Source organism: Octodon degus, unplaced genomic scaffold, assembly GCF_000260255.1.
Source record: "Octodon degus isolate 3935 unplaced genomic scaffold, OctDeg1.0 scaffold00362, whole genome shotgun sequence".
NCBI classification, from domain to species: Eukaryota; Metazoa; Chordata; class Mammalia; order Rodentia; family Octodontidae; genus Octodon; species Octodon degus.
Window position 1 is genome coordinate 334,581 of NW_004524938.1, and position 19,529 is coordinate 354,109.

Consider the following 19,529-nt stretch of genomic DNA (forward strand, 5'->3'; position numbering starts at 1 on the left):
GTTATTTTGTATTAAAAATTAATATCGAGAATTTAACTAGTATTTGCTATGTATGAGCATCACATTTTAGATTAAATAATAGCTATGAACATATGTAAGGATATCTGTCCTATAATTATTTTCCTTATGGAAGAAATGATCTTATTTTAAAAATTCTTTGGGAATTGGCAGAATTTAAAAGATAGTTCATACTGTAAATGAAGGACGTTTCCTGTTTCAATTTCTTTTGAATGTGGGAGAAGAGTATATAGGTGTATGTTGTATTTTTTTTTCTTAACTTCAAGTTTCTTTAATATCATTGTATCTTTAAGGACAGAGCTTGTCTTTTTTTTTTTTTTTTTTTTTTTTTCAGAACCAGGAATTGAACTCAGGCCCTTGCGCTTGCCAGGGAAGTGCTTATTGTACTGAGCCATCTCCTTGGCCCCAGAGCTTGTCTTGTTAACAATTCAAAATACCCATTTAAAATGTTTTTGTGAAAGATGAATGTGCAGTCATGGTTACTAGAGGTTGGGAGTAGGAGAAAGTGATCAGAGTGGCTGAATTAGGTAGGTTCATACTATATGTATGTGTTGAGATTTCCATCTTAGCCTGATGAATGTACAATTAACATGCTAGTTCAATATGAATAATAATTTTTTCTGGGGTTACTAGGAATTGAACTCAAGAACGTACTTGCACCTTGCCAGGCAGGTGCTTGTACTGGTGAGTGATATCCCTGGCCCTGAATAATAAATTTAAAAAAAAAATACTTTGAGGATAATACTATTTAAACTTTATCTTTTGACTACCCGTAAGTAATTTTCAGAGTAATTTTATTTCTTTATTTTTTTCTTACTGGGGATCGAACTCCGGATCTTGCATTTGCCAGGCAGGTGCATATACTACTGAGCTATCTCCCCAGCCCACTGTGTTAGTTTTAAATCATTCTGGTTCCTGAGCTGTTTAAAAAATATATAACTTTATGAAAGACAAGTTCAGATATTACATGGTACACCTGTTTAAGTATATAAATCATTGCTTTTTAATATATGATGGATATATGTAATTACTATGACAATTTTAGTAGTAATACTAAAATTGTCAGAAATGAAGCATAGACCTTGGTCATTGTCTGTTCCTCTCCCTCTCCTTCTCCCTTTCTCCCCTACCTTTTCTCATCCCAGAGAACTACTAATCTACTATTTTGAATATTTGTTAAAAATAAAAATCATACAGTTTAGCTTTTTTTTCCCATAATTTTATTGAGAAACAAATAGCAATGAGACAGTCTCAAACCAAATTGGTAGGACAGTTTCAATAATCAACACACTGCATACATTCCTCCTAGTGGTTAGTTGCTGTACAAGATGTGGACTTAACATCCTATTAACAAACACTACTAGAACAAATCCCTCTCTTCATTAAGAGAATGTAAATACATATCTATCTCAGCTACTTTGAACACACAGATACAAATGGACAATCATCTGTATCCCCCCTTCCTGTTAAGTTCCATCATTTAAGCACCATAGGTGTGTAAACTCAGCAAAATATTCCAAAAGAGTCCAGCAGTCCACAATAGTAGTGTAGCTTTTGTAACTGATTTTTTTTTTCACCTAGATACTTTTCAAAGTTCACCCTAGTTGTACATGATTTCATTTCTTTTTGTAGAGGACTTATATTCCATTTGCAGATATGCCAGCTTTTCTTTATCCATTCATCAGTTGAGCATTCTGGTTGTTTCTATCTTTTGTTTCTAAACAGAAAAAATTATATATATATGTGTTTGTATGTTTTTCTATTCTTTTGATTGTGTGCCTAGGAGTAGATTGTTGAGTCATACATTAATTTTATGTCTAACTTAGTGAAGAACCAACAATGGTTTCCGTGGTGGCTGTACAATTTTACATTTCCACACGCAGTGTACAAGAATTCTATGTTTTGTATATCATCAGTGTTTGCTAATTTTCATTTTATAAACATTTAGTGGGAGTTAAATAAGGATTGCATTGTGTAGGAAACATTGTGATAGGATCTTAACAGTATTAAATTCTCTACTCTATGAATATGCACCTTTTTCTCCATGTATTTCTCTCTCATTTTTTTCTGTAGTGTTGTACTTTTCAGTGTATAAGTCCTGTATTTGCCTTGTTAAATTAATTTCTTAGTAATTCTTTTTGATACTGATATAAATAGAATTTGTTTATGAATTTCATTTTCATATCATTCATTGCTAGTGTATAGGAATACAGTAGATTCTTTACATATTGGTCTTCTCTCTTACAACTTTGAAGAACTTGTTTATTGGTTCTAATAGTATTTTCTATGTGTGATTATGTTGTCTGTAGATAAAAATAGTTTTATTTCTTCTTTTTCAATCTAGATGTCTAATATTTCTTTTTCTTGCCTATATGCCCTGGCTAGAACTATACTACAGTGTTGAACTTAAGTGGTGAGTTCAGACTTTCTTGTCTTCTAACCTTAGTTGTTTAAGTGTCCAGTCTTTCACCATTGTGAAATGATGCTATATATATTGTTAGCTGCGAGTTTCTATAGATGTGCTTTATCTGTTGAGGAAGCTCCCTTCCAGTATTCATTTATTGAGTGATTTTATCCTAAAACAGGAAAATAGTTTTATTTTGTATCTATTGGTCATGTGATTTATTTTTACCTCATGGATATAGTATCATATATCAGATTTTCTTTTGTTGAGCCAACTTTGTAGTCTTAACATTAGTCTCACTTTGTTATGGTATACTGTTTTTTAATACAGTGCTGGAGGTGGCTTACTAATATTTCATGAGGATCTTTTGTCCATATTTCAGTGAGATACTGATAGGTAGTTTTCTTGTGATGTGTTCATCTTTGTTGTCAGTAGCATTGACCTCATAAAAAGAATTGGGAAGTGTTTCCTTTCTCTTACATTTTTCAGAAGGATTTGTGAAGAATTGGTGTTATTGTCTTTACATATTTAAAATTCAGCAAGGAGATTGTCTGGGCCTTATTGTGTGGGGGGTGGAGGGTGTATAGTTTGATGACTGATCAATTTTTCGTTTGCGTAGGTGTATTCAGATGGTGTGTTTTATCTTTCTTTTTAAATATTTTAGCTTTATACAAATGTAGTTGTATTTTGCCAAGAAATACACTTGTACACACAAGCATGTCGGAACATAGATTTCCTCCAACAGGGTCCTGTCCCCCACCTATAGCATTGGCGGCAGCAGTGCTGGTGGTGGCACGCAGTCATAGTCATGGTCAGTCAGTTGGTCTGTTTTGTATTGAATCCATTTGGTAGTTGATATCTTTCTAGAAGCTTGTCCATTTCATCAGATCTGTTTTATTTATAGATAAGACAGTTCATACAATTCATTTTTTTCTCTTTTCAGTTTTGTAAGGTTAGTGATGTCCTTCACATCTGTCTTTGCTGTTTTTCTTGGTCACTCTAGATGAAAGTTTCTTATTTTTATCAGCTTTTTAAAAAATCACCCTTTGATGTTCTTGATTTTCCTCTACTGTTTTCCTGTTTCATTTATTTTTGTGTTATGCTTGTTTTCTTCCCTCTTGTTGCTTTGAGGTGTTTTAATTCTTTTTTGTGTACCTGAAGGTTGAAAATTAGGTTATTGATTGGCAGCCTTTTTTTCCTTAGACATTGATACCTACAAATTTTGCTCCATGCCCTGTTCTAGCTTCACCCTATAAATTTGCTTTGTTCTTCCATGTCATTCAGTCCATTGTTTCTCTTTTGATTTAATTTTAATCAATTGATAAAGTTGGGTTTTACTTATTCCATATTTATGAATTTATAGTTTATTTGTTAGTAATTCTCATTTCACTTTGAACTATTTCTGTTCTTTAAATTTACTGAGGTATATTACATTCTTGTATATGACCTATCCTGGAGAATGTTTGGTTTTTGATTTGAAAAGGGTGTATGTTCTGCTCTTGTTGGGTAGGTAGTGTGTGCTATAGATGTCCGCAGGGTTTAGTTAGTGTGTAGTGTTGCTAAAGTCTTCTGGTTAGTTTTGCATTCATTACTGAAGGTTTTAGTCATTGCTACTGAATTTGTTCATTCTTACGTACCCTTTATTTTTTCTTTTCAGTGTTTTCATTTCATGTATTTTGGTATTCTGATATTTATACATATTTGTATTGTCTCTTAATACATGTACTTTATAATAAGCATTTTGTACATTTGATTTATCATATGTAATCTTTTGACTCAGTCTAAAAAAATATTGGTTAAATATTTCTCATAAGATGTGCCTGCTAGCAACACAGTCTCTTTTGTGTTTATCTGGGAGTGTTTTGCTTTCACTTTTAAGCAATAGCTTTGCTGGATACAGTTTTTGGTTAACAAGTATTTCGTTTTCTTTTAGCATTTTGAGTATGTTATCTCACCAGTTATGGCCTTCATTATTTTTGCAGAAGTTATTGTATTGTGACTTGTTTTTGTTGTTGCTATTGTTTGTTTTGTTGTTTTGGTGGTGCTGGGGCTCAAACCCAGAGCCTTCTGCTTAGTGGACAAGCTCTATATCCTGAGCTATCTCCTCAGGCAGTTGGGTATTCTTTTAAAGTAATAGATGAGTTTTCTTTTCTATTATGAAAATTTTTTGGCTTATCTTTAGCTTCAAGAATTTCTGGAGCTGGCCAGATAGCTCAGCAAACTAAAGCACCTGCTTAGGCAGGGCAGGGACTAGGGTTTGATGCCAGGGCGCACTGGAATGGTGACCAGATTGGGCACGGTGGCGTGTGCCAATAATCCCAGCCCTTGGGAGGCTTTAAGCAAGAGGATCACTACAAGTCCAGTCTGTATGGTAAGATCCTGTAGACCCTTCTTTACTAAGTATGAAAATAAATAAATGAATAAATGAACTTCTGTAAAAGCCTGTAGATCTTTATGTTTATTGTACTTGGAATGTGTGTGGGCTGGTGTTTTTTTTTTTTTTTTTTTGTAAAATGTGAGAAATTGAAGCTATCATTTCTGCTAATATTTTTGTGTGCCTTTCTCTTCTGCTTTATGTACTCCTGTATTGGTATACATAATGCAATCCCAAATTTTTCTAAATATCTGTTCATATTTCATTTGTTTATTATTCATTCTTTGGATGTCATAACCTTCCTGTTTGCTGACTTCTTCTCCAGCTCAAATCTGCTGTTGATTTCTTGAAATGAATTTTTGTAACAGCTATTATACTTTTTATTTCCAGAATTTCCATTTGATTGTAAAATTTCCCTTTATGTCTTCTGTATCTGATTTGAGTTTTTCTTTAACTGTGATTTCATTTTGGTTTTTTGAACATATTCATAATACTTAGTTTGAAGAATTTTTTTCTATTGAATTTGATATCTGGTCATTTTTTACAGATATTTTCTGTTAATTGTTTCTCCTCCCTATACCATGTGGGATCACACTGCTGTGATTCCTTGCACTTCTTTGTCCATCCACCTGCTAGAAATTAGGAAGTGTGTTATAGGTAGTACATTATACCAGCTCCAGATACTTGTTCTCTGCCTACAGGGCTAATTACTGTTACTTTTTAAAATGTTTGTTTAGTAATTGTCTAAATTACTTTAGTGAAAACAGTTCCATCTTCCTTCAACATTTCCCTGGGTAAGGGGTTGGAAAATTGCTCTGTAAACTAACCCAGTAAATTTGTGGTTCTTTTGAGAAAAATAATTGCAGAGGGCTTTGTTGATTTGTGTTCTGTAGGTTTTGACTTAATGCCCTACTACAAAGGAAGTCAGTCCTTTTGGGAACGTTGGGAGTGATCTGTTTTGATGGTCTGTCTTCTCTACAAATCTCTGAGGCTGGACTGTGAAAGAAGCAGTAGAACAATGGCATGCTTTTGTCTGAGTGACACCCCTATGTTAGAAACTGAGTTCTTCGTGGAGTAGACAGGCAGTAGACAGGGTCCCTTTGCTTGTCCTAGTGATATGTTGTGAAATGTGATTATGAAATGACAAACAGGAGTCAAGGCAAGTGTGAGACCTCCTTGCTTCCATGGAGCTTTGCCCACAGACCCTTACTGAGAGCTGAGGGAAGAAGAGAGTTACCTGCCACATTACCGCGAGTTGGTGCTGTCTCAGCTATGTGGATATGGGAGGAGATGAGAAATGCTGGTGTTCTGCTCCTCCCAGGAGGAAAGCCTTTGCCTGAGTGCTAAGGGTACAAAGAACTCTGTTCCTGATTCTGCCAGTCTCTTGCCAAATCAGGGCATTTGCAGCAGTCAGATAGAATGCTTCTGCATTGCTAATCTGGGAAAGGGGAGCGAGAGTGATTTTGGTTTGTCACAAACATGTTACCGAGGTTTGTGGAGATACCTTTGTGGAAATATTTTATTTGCTACATGCCCCTGTGGACAATTTCAGTAGGCTTTCAATGGTTGTTCTATTACAGTTTCCCTGGTTTCATTGGCAAACAGTGTGTAGAATCTAATATTGGAAGTTGATCTCATAATTATCTTCAAAGTGTTACTGTATTATGGTGAGGCAGTCTGTATTGTGAAGTATCATTTCAGAACTCTGCTAATTAGCTGTCTAGCTGGGCAATGTATATAAATTTCTAAAACTTAAATTTTACAATTCCAGAAGCAATAATAGTACTTTAATTTGAAAAGATTGTTAGGATTTATTAGATAACACTAGTAAACTGCTTGTCCTAGTACCTGGTGTATAATAAATGTTATATAAATTTTGTAGGTATACTTAGAATTGGTACGATATCATGACTTTTTGTTCCTTTTTTGTACTTACCAATAAAATGAACAACAAAGAAATTATACATATAACATCCTGTATATACTCAACATAAATTTTGATCCAATCATTTTGTGTGGATTCTTTGATAATAGAGTTTAGTTAATATAACATCCTCACATTTAGAGTATAGCTATTCCGAAAAGAAAATAAAAACATGTATTTCCAGATCATACTTGAGGAAATCTAAAGGCTTTTACGATTAGTGAAATTATGTAATTGTGTAATTGAAGGTCTCTGTATTTAACACAGGTTGTATGACTCTGAAATCAACTTAATGTTTGATAACTGCTACATAGAAGTAGATATATGTATGGAAATTTTTAAATAAAGTTACAGGAAGGATTTGCCGCACTGTGTTTTAAGTGCCAGGCACTAGGTTTTAAATTACATGTAAAAATTTCACATATAGTCTTGATTCATTAAAACATTCTAATGGTTAACTCTAAAATGACCACTGTTAAGTAGAAGGATGTAAGGAAAATGGTACTCAGGACTGAAAAACTCAGAGCACTATGTTAAAAAGCCAGAACTTTACAATTTCATTTGGTTGTAATAAGAAATACTAAGTGTAAGAGTTTATTAAAATCATAATTATTTTAAAAAGTTAACTCATAATCTTTAATTGTATAAATATAAATAGCTTTTTTAAAGACGAAAGCTCCTTCTCAGTGTTAAGATTTAATTTTCTTGTTATTTATTAAACTTTTCTTCCTTTGTTTGATAGGATATTAGTAACTTAAAAAGCTAATTTCGAGCTAATAGGCATTTTATTTGCTTTCCTCTTTTACTAGTTATTTGAATTACTTGGACCTGAAGGACTTGATCTTATTGAGAAGCTTCTCCAGAACAGAATAACAATTGTGGACAGATTCCTTAATTCGTCAAGTGATCATAAATTTCAGGCTCTTCAAGGTAAGAGTTTGTATAGTGGTAATGCTAACTTAAAAGAAAGATTCACTGGTTCACACTTATATCACATTATATTTTTATATCCTTTGGTCTATTATATTTTGCTAGTTCTATTCCGTTAAGTAGGTTTTAGGTATGGCAGAGTATAAAAAACTTCAAAAGATTCGAATAGGGTATGACAATGTTTCAGTGTGATTTTTTATTTTTCCTGTATTTAGGACAGGATCTACATGGTCTACAGGGTCTCACTACATAGATCAGACTCATAATGATCCTCCTGTTTTCAGCCTCCTAAGTGCTGGGAGTACAGGCATGCACTACCATGCCCAGTCTCAATCACTGTCTCATTGTGCCCTGAGGGTAGGGCTGGCATGGCATATTGGGGATTGAACCCTGGCAACTTCGCTGTGCCTAAGCAGGCACTTTAGTCTGCTGCGCTATCATGCTGGCCCTCTCAGTGTGATATTTTTTGTAAAATGTGACATCACTTACAGTAGCTAATAATTTTTTAAAGCAAATATGTACAGTATTTACCATGGACCAGGTAGTACTATAATTTCTCCTCAACTTTGAAACTGATAGGTATAAGAATAATTTATTGAACACTTGCACACCTTCATCAATCATTAATATTTTGCTTCCATTGTCCCTTTTTCTAAACACACACATCATCATTTAAAATTTTGGCTGTGCAGTGATTGAGAATTGCAGACATTGTGGTATTTCACATATAAAATTTTTGCCACAATGTAAGAACAATGACGGTCTCTAAGTGAGATTCAGTCATCATGCTCTGCATATTGAACACATGTAGAATCACATACAGTTTTAAAAATTTCAAGAAAATTACAAATTTAACTAGGAAGCCAAAGCTATAAAAAAATTTCCTGACGTATGATAATACAGTGGTGCCACACTCAGATTTTAAGTGATAGACATGAAAATGAAAGTTCTTACCTTTACCCAAATTTATATCCCAGCTGAACAAATAGTTTAGGATGTTTAAAGCATAAAAAATATGCTTACAACATCTAAGTTGATTTCTGAATAAGTTATATAATGATTATAGCACTTAAAGGAAACATTAAAAACAGCCTTGATTTTAAATCCAGAACTTCTACGGTATTGACAAGATGTTCTTAGAGGCTTAGTGTTGTGTTGAAATTGTTAGATACTTGGAAGATTGAATTTGGCCTGTCTGTGGGGGTCCTAGGTGTACTGAACAGTTTTAAAGTGTCTTTCTCCATGAGGGATTCCGCCTATAGTACAGTACCTAGTGGGACTCATTGCAGCAAGTCTGTATGGGTTTGGGAACATTAAAAATAGTTACCTGTGAGTGAAAAATGAATGAATTAAACATCCAGTCCTATGATATAAGTTCTAAGAATTTAGTGTTTCTTTTGTTAGTCTCCTAAATGTTATAGTAGAGATGTTTACTGATTCTAACATTTAATAGCAGCTTTAACATAAAGGGGAGTCCATTTGAAAACTGTAGATGATGAACTGGTACTTTTATTTATGCTTGTTATGTTTCATTACTTCTGTTTCATAGATTAGCTTAAAAGAAATACTTAAAATAAATGTTTAATGTAAATATTTAATTAATATGTTTGAGTCATTAGTCTTCCCTGAGATGTTTTCTACTCTTCTCATGCTATCGTTTCTCTTATTCCATATTAGATCATTACTAACATTGCTGATATTTAATAATGATAATTAAACTGTTTGAAAGTTTTGCTATTCAAACAAATAAATTTAACATTTCTAAGGGCTGTAAAAAAGAACTTGACACTTTTTTTGAAAGGTTTTTTTAAGTTGGGTGCAGTGGTGCTTGTCTGTAGACCTAGTATTCTGGGAGGTGAAGCCAGGAGGATCCCAAGTTTGAGTTCACTCTGGATAAAGTAGGAATGTAGAGAGACCATGTCTCTAGATAAAAAATAAAAATGTCTCACTTGCTCAGTGAGAAGGCCCTAGTTCAAGCCCCACTACTGTCCAGAAAAGGAAGAGGGAAAAAAAAAAAAAAAAAAAAAGATAAAAGGTGGTTTTCTAGGTTTTTGTTATATGTGCATGAAAAATTATTTTTTTTAATATTTTAAATGAGAAAATACTTTTGAAGAAAGACATTGGAAGAATTTTGTTCATCATTGTTTATACTTATTTGAATATTTTGACATGTTTTCTGTTTAATGATTCTCCAGAGTTCTATTTAGCAAATTTTATTTTTTCTTTATAAACATAGTAAGTTTTTAACCATGTCCCATCCTTTTCTTTATCGAAATCACTGTTAGAGTGTAGTGCCTTGTCATTTAGCATTTTCTAGCACTTTTGCTGATTTTTGAGTCTTTATCTATATCCGTATCCCTCCTATTCTATAAGAATTTGTTAGTAGTTGTTCAGAGTAGAAAATATAGACATGAAATATTGTCCAAAAAAATATTAGCTCAAAGCTTTCTTTTAAGTGAACTAAGAGAAACTAGTTGTATACCTGTCTTAACTATCTTATGTATATGTGTGTGTGTTTTTTTTTCCCTTTTCCCTTCCTTCCTTTTTTCCCATTATAGTATTTCTTTTCTTTTATAAAGTTTCTTCCCATTCACAATATCTGTGGTCATTTTGGATCTTATTTACTCTTTCAGTTTCTCAAACTAATGAATTTTAGTATATTCTGAGACCTTATAAATGTTTCAGTGAGGCAGATGTATACTCCTTTAATTTTAATTTCCTTATTTGGATGATCACAAGTATGTATAAAACTATTTTATCACATTTACTTAAAATATTAATGACAGTACCATGTAGTATATAATATGTCACCTAAACTACTTACAATTTCACACTTTCAAAAATGTTTAATACCTATTTCTGATAGCAAAATGGTGTTATTGACACTTTGAAATATTTTGCTTATTGTCTGTTGCTGATAGTGTAAGATGCAGACAAATTATTTAATTCAGAGTACACATGAAAACTATCAGAATGCTGATTGCTATTTCTGTTATTGAATATTAACCATAAGTTCAATTATTATAATACTGGTATAAGACTCACTCAATGTCTTATAAGACTTAATTGGAACATACTTTTTAAAAAACTGTTCTAATATTTTAAAATTTAGTTCCAATACAGATGGAATCATGTTTTGTAACTTTGAGGTAAGCTTTCAATTTTGCGGCTTATAAAGTGGTTTGTGAGGAGGTAGATTATTTTATGTGATGGAAAGTTGAATGACCTCCTTGAAGTCATATGAAGAGGCATGAAGATATCTGATAATTGTAAAGATTTGACCAAGAATGAATTGCAAAGCAGATTTTCTTTCCTGTTATTAAAATTCTTGGGGGCTGGGGAGATGGCTCAGTGGAATAAGTGCTTCCCTGGCAAGCACAAAGGCCTGGGTTCAATCCCCGGTTCCAAAAAAAAAAAAAAAAAAAGAAAGAAAGAAAAGAAATGAAAAAAAGAAATGAAATAAAATAAAATAAAATTCCTCCCATGTTCTATATTGGATCTTGTAATTGGATGAAATAATTTGGACCACAGTCTGTCAGAGTATGGACTAAATCTCATTCCTTCTTGTCTTTCAAACCTAGCAACAGTGCTAGGATGTAGTAGATCCTCAATATAGTAAATGTTTTTTGAGTTGGTTTGTTGTAATGACATTCTTGTCAGTTCTTTAAGGCTGCAGTGAACCAAAGTACTAATTCTTAGATATAATTAAAAAGAAAGTAATCCTGTTAGAAGAAAATTGATACTGCATATTGAGTTTACCAAATGATAGGCATACTTACATTCCTCTTCTTTCCTTCTCTTTTTCTTCTCTCTCCTCTTGCCTCTCGCCCCTTGCCCCTCTCTTCTCTTCTCCTCTCCTCTCCTCTCCTCTCCTCTTCTCTCTTTTCTTTCTTTGTTGTTATTTCAGTATTGGAGGTTGATGGTCTGGGGATATATAGCTCAGTGATGTAAGTGCCTGTCTGGCAAGCACAAGGTCCTGAGTTTGATCCCTGGTACTGACAAAAACAAAACAAAAAACAAAAAAAAAAACAGTATTGGAGACTGAAACCAGAGTGTTTACTCTGAGCTACACATCTCATCCCTTTTTTATTTTAAATTTTTTTTTAATTTATTTATTTATTTTGTGTGTGTGTGCCCAGCTCAGCCCACCAGGGGGTGGGGCTGGCTGGCATGTGGTGCTGGGGGATTGAACCGCGGTCCCAGTGCCTTGCTTAGCTTAGCTTGCTCTAAGTAGGTTCTCTAGACCACTGAGCCATCTCACCAGCCCCTTTGTTTTAATTTTGAGGCAGGGTTTTCCTAAGTTGCTAAGTTGCCTGAGTTGGGCTTGACTTTTTGATCTTGCTTTGTCAACTTTCCCAGGTGCTGGATTTATAGGCATGTACCACTGTTCCCCATTGGTTCTTTCATTTCTTTTGTAAACTGCATGTCTTATGAAAAAATATGCCATGTTCTTGCTTAATTTGCTTTGGCCATTATTTATAAACATCTCCTGAACTAATGCTAAAAAGAAAGTATTTCATTATGAATAAATCATAACATATTTTCAGCTTAACAGAATAAGATCTGTTACATAGGAAAAAGTCATAACTAATATGTAAAAATTTTTATTTTATTATTATGCTAATCATAATTACAATTAATACTGATAGTTACTATATTTTTGAAATTGCATAAATGGTTTTGAGATTATAAATTTAATTTTTATGTCACTGATGTTATATGCAAGAATTTGTTAGTAACAATAAACTATTGAATTTGTAGCAAAATATTGCTGACTTTTCTTAAGTCACTATGCTATATCACTTTAGAATTTTTTAATTTATTTGATACAGGGTCTTGCTATGCAGTTCAGACTCGTAGTGATCCTCCTGTCTCAGCCTCCTCAGTGTTGGGTTCACAGACGTGTACACCATGTCTGGTTTGGGGGCTGTCATGGTGCACAGGGGTTCTGGGGCCAGGATGGCATGTGGTACTGGGGATCAAATTCAGGTCCTTGCACTTGCCAGCCAGGTGCTTAGCCTGCTGAGCTATCTCCCCAGCCCTCATTTAAACATTGTTATTTAAAGAAGTATCTTTAAGCATATAATTGAATAGATCAGCTTTAAAAAGTGAATTGTTAGGGTTTTGTGCTATTTTGCCTTTTAGTACAGAAAAAATTGTTTGCATGAAGGTCAGTTCACATCTGAGACTTACATTTTGTTATATTTTAAAATTTGCTCTTAGACAATTGCAAAAAAATTTTGGGAGAGAATGCTAAACCTAATTATGGTTGTCAAGTCACTATTCAGTCTGAACAAGAAAAGCAGTTAATGAAACAATATCGCCGTGAAGAAAAGAGAATTGCTAGACGAGAAAAAAAGTATGGAGAAGATGGAGAAATTTCTGGAGAAGGTGTTACATGTTTTGATCCTAAGGAATTGAGGCTACACAGGTAATGAAAGTGAGAAGCTGAAAAATACATGTTGTAGTTTCTTTTCTGCATATTACAATTTTTTTAAAGCTTTTGCAGTATAAATGATTCTTACACTATAGTCTCAATTTCTTGCAAGAAGATAATTTTGTTGTATAAAAATCTGTTTTTCTAGAGTAAAAAATGCAATTATCTACTTTGTTAAGATATCCTTCCTTGTATCAATATAGGTAATAGATTAAGATTATAGAAATAAGATATTTCTTTATTAGGACATTTTTGTAGTACATGTTACTTTCCTTGTGGGGAATTGGTATATGTACATAACACATCTAGAATTAAGCTACTTACAAGCAAAATACTGACAGCTCAGTTTAAGTTATATAAAGCCTGCGTGAATTTATTTTGATATTTGATTTTTATTTCCCAGATAAATAATGTTTTCTTTTATTATTGTTGTTATTTAGAAATCGAAAAGAAGAAAATGGAGGAAAGACTTGATTCTTTAAATACCAAAACAGTTTTGAAAAGGAATTTATGACTTGTTAAACATATTTGGATTAAAAGAAAATAAAATTATAAAGAAAGAATATTAAGGCCAATTCATGGAATAATGTTATTTAAAAATGTGCCAAATTCTTTTTTCTTAGTAAAATTTTTTCTGTTTTGCTAATATCTTTATCTAACTGAATTTCTTCTCTTTATAATGGAAAACTACCTGAAATAATGACCTTTTTAGTATATTCTTTCCTTTTCACAATGAAAATGATAACTTGGCCTGTTGTTTTTGTATTTACAGGGAGCAAGCACTTTTGAATGCTAGAAGTGTTCCCATTCTGAACAGGCAGAGAGACTCAGACATTGAGAAAATACGTTTTCCCCATGTTTATGATTCTCAGGCTGAAGCCAGGAAGACATCAGCATTCATTGCTGGTGCAAAGGTATGACATTGGTATATAAACACTTGTATTGTCTCTGTTCTGAGGAAATGCTGTATGATTATTTTGTTTGTGTGTAGAGTAGTAGTTTAGTAGAATGTGTTAAATTTTATTTAAAATGTAGGAAAATGATATGTTTCAGTGTAAAGTTGCTAAAACAGTACATATTAAGTACATACTTGTTTATTTCTATTACTATTGTTGTAATTTGTATTTTTCAGTTAAACCTACATAGTGCACATTTTCCTACATATGTGTGTACATTTGTTTTCAGTGATATCATATAATTAATTAATAATTAATGCCTTAACATGTAACAGTGTGCTGTATATTTCATATCTGATGGATAAATGTTTTATGTGTGCTTATATATTTTTGTTTTTTTAGTTTATTTGCATTAAAATTAGCTGAATGTATTTGACAGTGACATGTCAAAAATGCTAATAGTATTGTCTGACTCTTCATTTGAAAAACTTTAAACAGTTGTTTTATATAACATTATTATTGGATTCTTATTTTTGACGTTTATAGATGATTTTACCAGACGGAATCCAAAGAGAAAATAACAAACTTTATGAAGAAGTAAGGATTCCATACAGTGAACCAATGCCAGTTGGCTTTGAGGAAAAGCCAGTTTATATCCAAGACTTAGATGAGGTAAGATGAGCCTTTTTACCTTTTATACTTTTGAGAGTTGAATGTGTTATGAGTAGATTTGTGTTAGAAAATTGTTTTTAAAATTAGTTGGCCAATATAGTGCAGAGACCTCCTAAAGTGATATATGAACACAGTTTAAGAATGTATGCATATAAGTGTATGTTTATATTTTGTATATATATATGTATTTTATATTTTCCTGTTGGACTATTTCAGTTAGTTTTTGGTTTCAATCATGCAAGCCAACTTGAGTAAAATGTTTTCTAAAATTCATATATGTAGTGACACATCAAATGGTCAACCACAATAAAAGAAAGTACTTTGGAGAGGGAGTTATGAAACATTTTCTCACTTTAATTTTGAATAAATTCAGACCTACATAAAAGTTACTTGAGTAATGATATATACATTCTTTATTTAGATTCACCATTTGGTATAATATTACTATACTTGTTCTATCTCAAAATAAAATAGATCTTTAATATAATAATCATTTGAAATTAGTCTTTCTATCAAATGCTTTTTTTTTTTTTGGTGGTACCAAGGATTGAACTCAGGATCTTGCACTTGCCGGGCAAGCACTTATTCCACTGAGCTATCTCCCCAGTCCAAATGCTTTTTGAAAAAATGTGTTACATATGTATAGACAAATATGAAATAATATAGCTAAGGAGACAGCATTGAAACAACATAAAGATATGTTAACTATCCAAATTCAGACCTCAGAATAACCAAGATTAACTCTATTCTTTTATATTTAATATGTATTTTTTGCAAAGATACCATCATGTTTTTATGTATGTGTGTACATATATGTGTACACACATGTACATCTTTCTTTTAATCACATTTTATTTTATTTCATGTCTTTGTCACTTGAAAAGCAATTCATTATAATTTTAAGTTTCTACAATAAATTTTTATGATGGAGTAAAATTTAATTATATCCTTTAGCAGTGATTTTTCATCCTGTGCATCAGAATGACCTATAGAAATTTTTCAGAATGCAATTACATCTATTCTTGATTAGATCATAACTTCCAGGGAGTGGTCAGATGCAAATATTTTGAAGATTGAAGCTGCCTAGTTAATTCTGAAACACTGTTTTGATTTTTTCCAACTTAGGTCACCAATTCATTTCTAAATCATTTTCTTTCCCTTCGTTAGAGGCATTGGGGTTCTTAGGATTGTGGTGCATATTCTCATCAACTCTCATGAACCATCAGTAGTCAAAGATGGGTTTCCCAAGTTACTATTATTACCCTTTTAAAATAAAGACGAGAAACATTGGACAAAGATGGAGCTGTTTTTGAAATTATGTTCTAAATTGTTGTTATTATAAAATGTCTTGTATTTGTACATTTCAGAGTTTTTAAAATAGTTAATTATTGTATCATTTGACAAAAATGTGCCACTGACACAAATGTAATGTTTGGTTTGGAAGTATAAAAGATGTCTAAAATGTTTAATTCAAGTGGAGATGAATATTGTGGGCATAGGATTTTGCCAGATAGATGTATAACAGGTAAAGAGTGCTACATACATAGGTTGTGTGTGAAGAATGACAACAAATAAATTTATAAAGAGAGTTAATAGTTTGCCCTGATAGGCTTTGAAAAACTATACTTTTAGTTATCGAGGGCAGGTCATAGTTGGCCTAAGTTCTCTGTTGAGGGTCTCACAAGGATGAGTCCTAGGCTTGGCTAGATTGAGCTGCCATCCAAGAGCTATGTATGGGATTGGTTTTCTTCCAAACCCAATAACATCGTTTACTAAGTCTAATTTTCTTGCACTTCTAAGACTGAGATACTATCTTGATTACTTTTCTTTCATTGCTGGGACAAAATATCTGACACCCAAAATTAAGGAAGGAAAGGCTTGTTTAGCTCTGTGTTTGTGGAGGTTTCAGTCCATAATCAGCTGGCTCCAAAGCAGAGTAGCACATGGCAGAGGGCAGCAGCTCATGTTGGTAAAAACAACAGTAAACAGCAAGAGCAAAAGACAGGAGCAGTGGCAGAGAGCAAGCTTCTGTCCCTTCCTTATATTGCATTCAGGGCAGGTGTAGCACTCACACTTATAATCCCAGTGACACCCATATGTAAGCACTGGATCATGAATTAATTACAAACTAGATGCCTGCCCCATGACTTCATGAGATTCTGGGGGACATCTAAACCCAAACCATTACAGATACCTATCTCCTTACAGTCTGTTGTGGGTGGTCATCACTTCCTGAATGCTGCCTATATGTCTTCACAAGTGGCCCCTCTATCTTTAAGCCTAGCAAAGAAGTATCAAATCTACTTCAAATCTCTGACTTTGGCTGCTGGCTGCTGAAAAACTTTAAATTAAAAAAAACAAAACAAAAAAAAAAAAAAAAAACCCTCATGTGATTAGATCAGACCAACAAGATAATTTTCCTAAATAAAAACTGCTGTTTCATATAGCATGACTTAACAGGGGAATAGTCTGTCACCTTTGCAGTCTTGCTGTTGATGCAAGATGTACATACCATGAGCCAAAGTCAGGAATAGGATAGGAAATCTTGCCTTCTCTGTGGTTTTCACCAAGGTTTTATGCTTGGAATTGAGCATTTTGAACCATTGAGTTTACTATTCTTATCAAATATGGGAGGTTTTCAGTGATTATTTTTCAAAACTTTTCTGCTGCATTCCATTTTTCAGAAATTTTAAGCATATATATTTTAGATCTGCTGACATTGACATACGGCTCATAGATGTTATATTAAATTGTTTTTCATCTTTTTCTTTCTTCATGCTTCACTTTGGCAATTTCTGTTGACTTGCCTTCATATTTACTAATCTTTTTTCCCTGTGGTATCTAGAATGAGTGCTGTTAACCTCATTTATGTACTTTTCTCCCAGGCATTGGAATTTTTTTTCTCTCTCTAAGTTTGATTTGTGTCTTTTTACTATCCTTTGAGATTTCTATACACTGTTGCAATCACTTCTATAGCCTGCAGGCCAGCAAACTTTTTCTGTATGGGGCATTTCTTCTGGTTTTTGGCATGCTTGGTAATTTTTGATTGAATAATAGATAAGATTTTAATCTGTTGAAAGCTAGATTTTTAAAGATTCCTTTAACAGTTATTAAGATCGTTCCTGAAACAGTTTTGTTTGGATAAATTTGATCGTTTTAGGCCTTGCTTTTTAAAATTTCATACATGGACTGGTGCAGCATTTAATCTAGAGTTACCCATTTCTCTAGGGGTGAGGGATGGGACAAAATTGACCAAGTGGGAACCCATGTTACAGGTAAACAATAGTAAAAGGATCGTTGAATTTAGAACTGTACTTAGAGTACAGACCCTTGTTCCAAAGGTGCATTTCTGTGAGAATGAGAACTTTTTTCTTTTTTACTAATAACTTGTCTAGGAAAGCAGTTAGCTATTGGGGCCATCAGAGAGACGTAAGAAAATATACATCTGAACTTGCTGTAATTCCAAATGTCCACAGTTGTCTGCTGCTTTTGGTTCAAAAAGAAAAATAAAATCAACAGATAATCAATGAAAATTCATTTAAAATTGAGAGGGTTTTTTGGTGTGTTGTAATGGAGTAATAATTCCCTGCTTCAGCAGGTTGTTTTACTTCATTCCTTTAGAGATGTGTTTCTCAATTTATGGGATGTATTTTAATTGTAAAAATAGTTTAAATATTTTAATTTCTCTGTATATTTTTATTTTGGGCATAATTTATCTTTATTTGTTCTTCCTGTCGTTACTACATTTTCATCTCATATCTAGTTATTGGCAGTAACTTATTACCAAATTGATTTTCTTTCCCCACTAATGACTGATGTTGGCATCTTTCTATTTAAATTTTCTTTTCCTTTGTTCCACAGATTTTCACCCCCAGCACTGATTATTAATTATTTTTTCTTATATATTATTTTTGATAGTACAGCATGAACTGCATTAAGAATTCAGAGTCCCTGAGTGATTATCTTTTAAATAAACATTCCAATAATTTTTGATAATGTACATTCTCACGTGAAGTGAGTTTTTATATTATAGTGTAATATAGTCAAATCAAGACAGATACAGGATTTATGTTTCATGTCATATATAGAGGCAAATTCCTTTAGATCAGTTCCTGTAACTTTGTAACTTGTCTTAGAGGTTACTTGGTCTACATTAAAACCTTTATGATAATTTTATGGTTGTTTTCAAGCTCTATTTTTTTCCTGGAAAAATAAATTGAATTCTGAAGTTCATGTAGGAATTTTGAAGTGTGTGTTCAGTGGTGCTGAACCTGTGTCAGTCATGCTGCAGTGGGTTGTTTATATCATTAAAAGCTCTAAAAGTTTCACATCGCTCTGTTAATCTGATGTCACTGGTGCTACATATTACTTATTTTCTGTACTGTTGAGTCTATTTTCCCTAGTGTGTACAAAATAGATGACTCAGTTTCAGTCTTCTACAGTACCGGTTTTCATTTTCAACTGCATGAAGCTACGTATGTGATGGGTTCAGAAATATGTTAATAGTGTTTATTTATTTATTTATTTATTCTGTTTATTTATTCTGTTATTGCAGTAGCAAGTGGAATACCACTTCAGTTAATTCACAAAGTTTTTGAGTACAGTAGTCCCTTGCTATTTCATGTTTCAACTTTCATGGACTGTTTTGTGGGTTTTCACAAAATATTAATCTAAATTGTTTGTCTCACATCTTTTGCTATATAGCAGGATTTTTAGTACCATACAGTAAACATATGCCGTTAAATTTACATAGGTTTACAAGTTTAGGAAATGGTTTAAGAATATTAGAAGTGCTTTTAAAAGTGTGGGAAAGGTTTGTAAGTGTATGGGAAGGATTTATAAAGCCTTAATATACATCTATATGTATATATATA

At 32.8% G+C, this 19,529-nt stretch overlaps 1 protein-coding gene across 1 annotated transcript in view; it reads left to right on the forward strand.

The window, feature by feature from the left end:
• The window catches only part of Ascc3 (activating signal cointegrator 1 complex subunit 3), a 382,010-nt gene that overhangs the window by 45,869 nt on the left and 316,612 nt on the right, over positions 1–19,529 (forward strand). The window contains exons 5-8 of the mRNA XM_004648215.3: positions 7,530–7,650; positions 12,874–13,081; positions 13,860–14,001; positions 14,530–14,655. Of these exons, the coding sequence (XP_004648272.1) occupies positions 7,530–7,650; positions 12,874–13,081; positions 13,860–14,001; positions 14,530–14,655 (597 nt within the window). The remainder of the gene's footprint in view (positions 1–7,529; positions 7,651–12,873; positions 13,082–13,859; positions 14,002–14,529; positions 14,656–19,529) is intronic.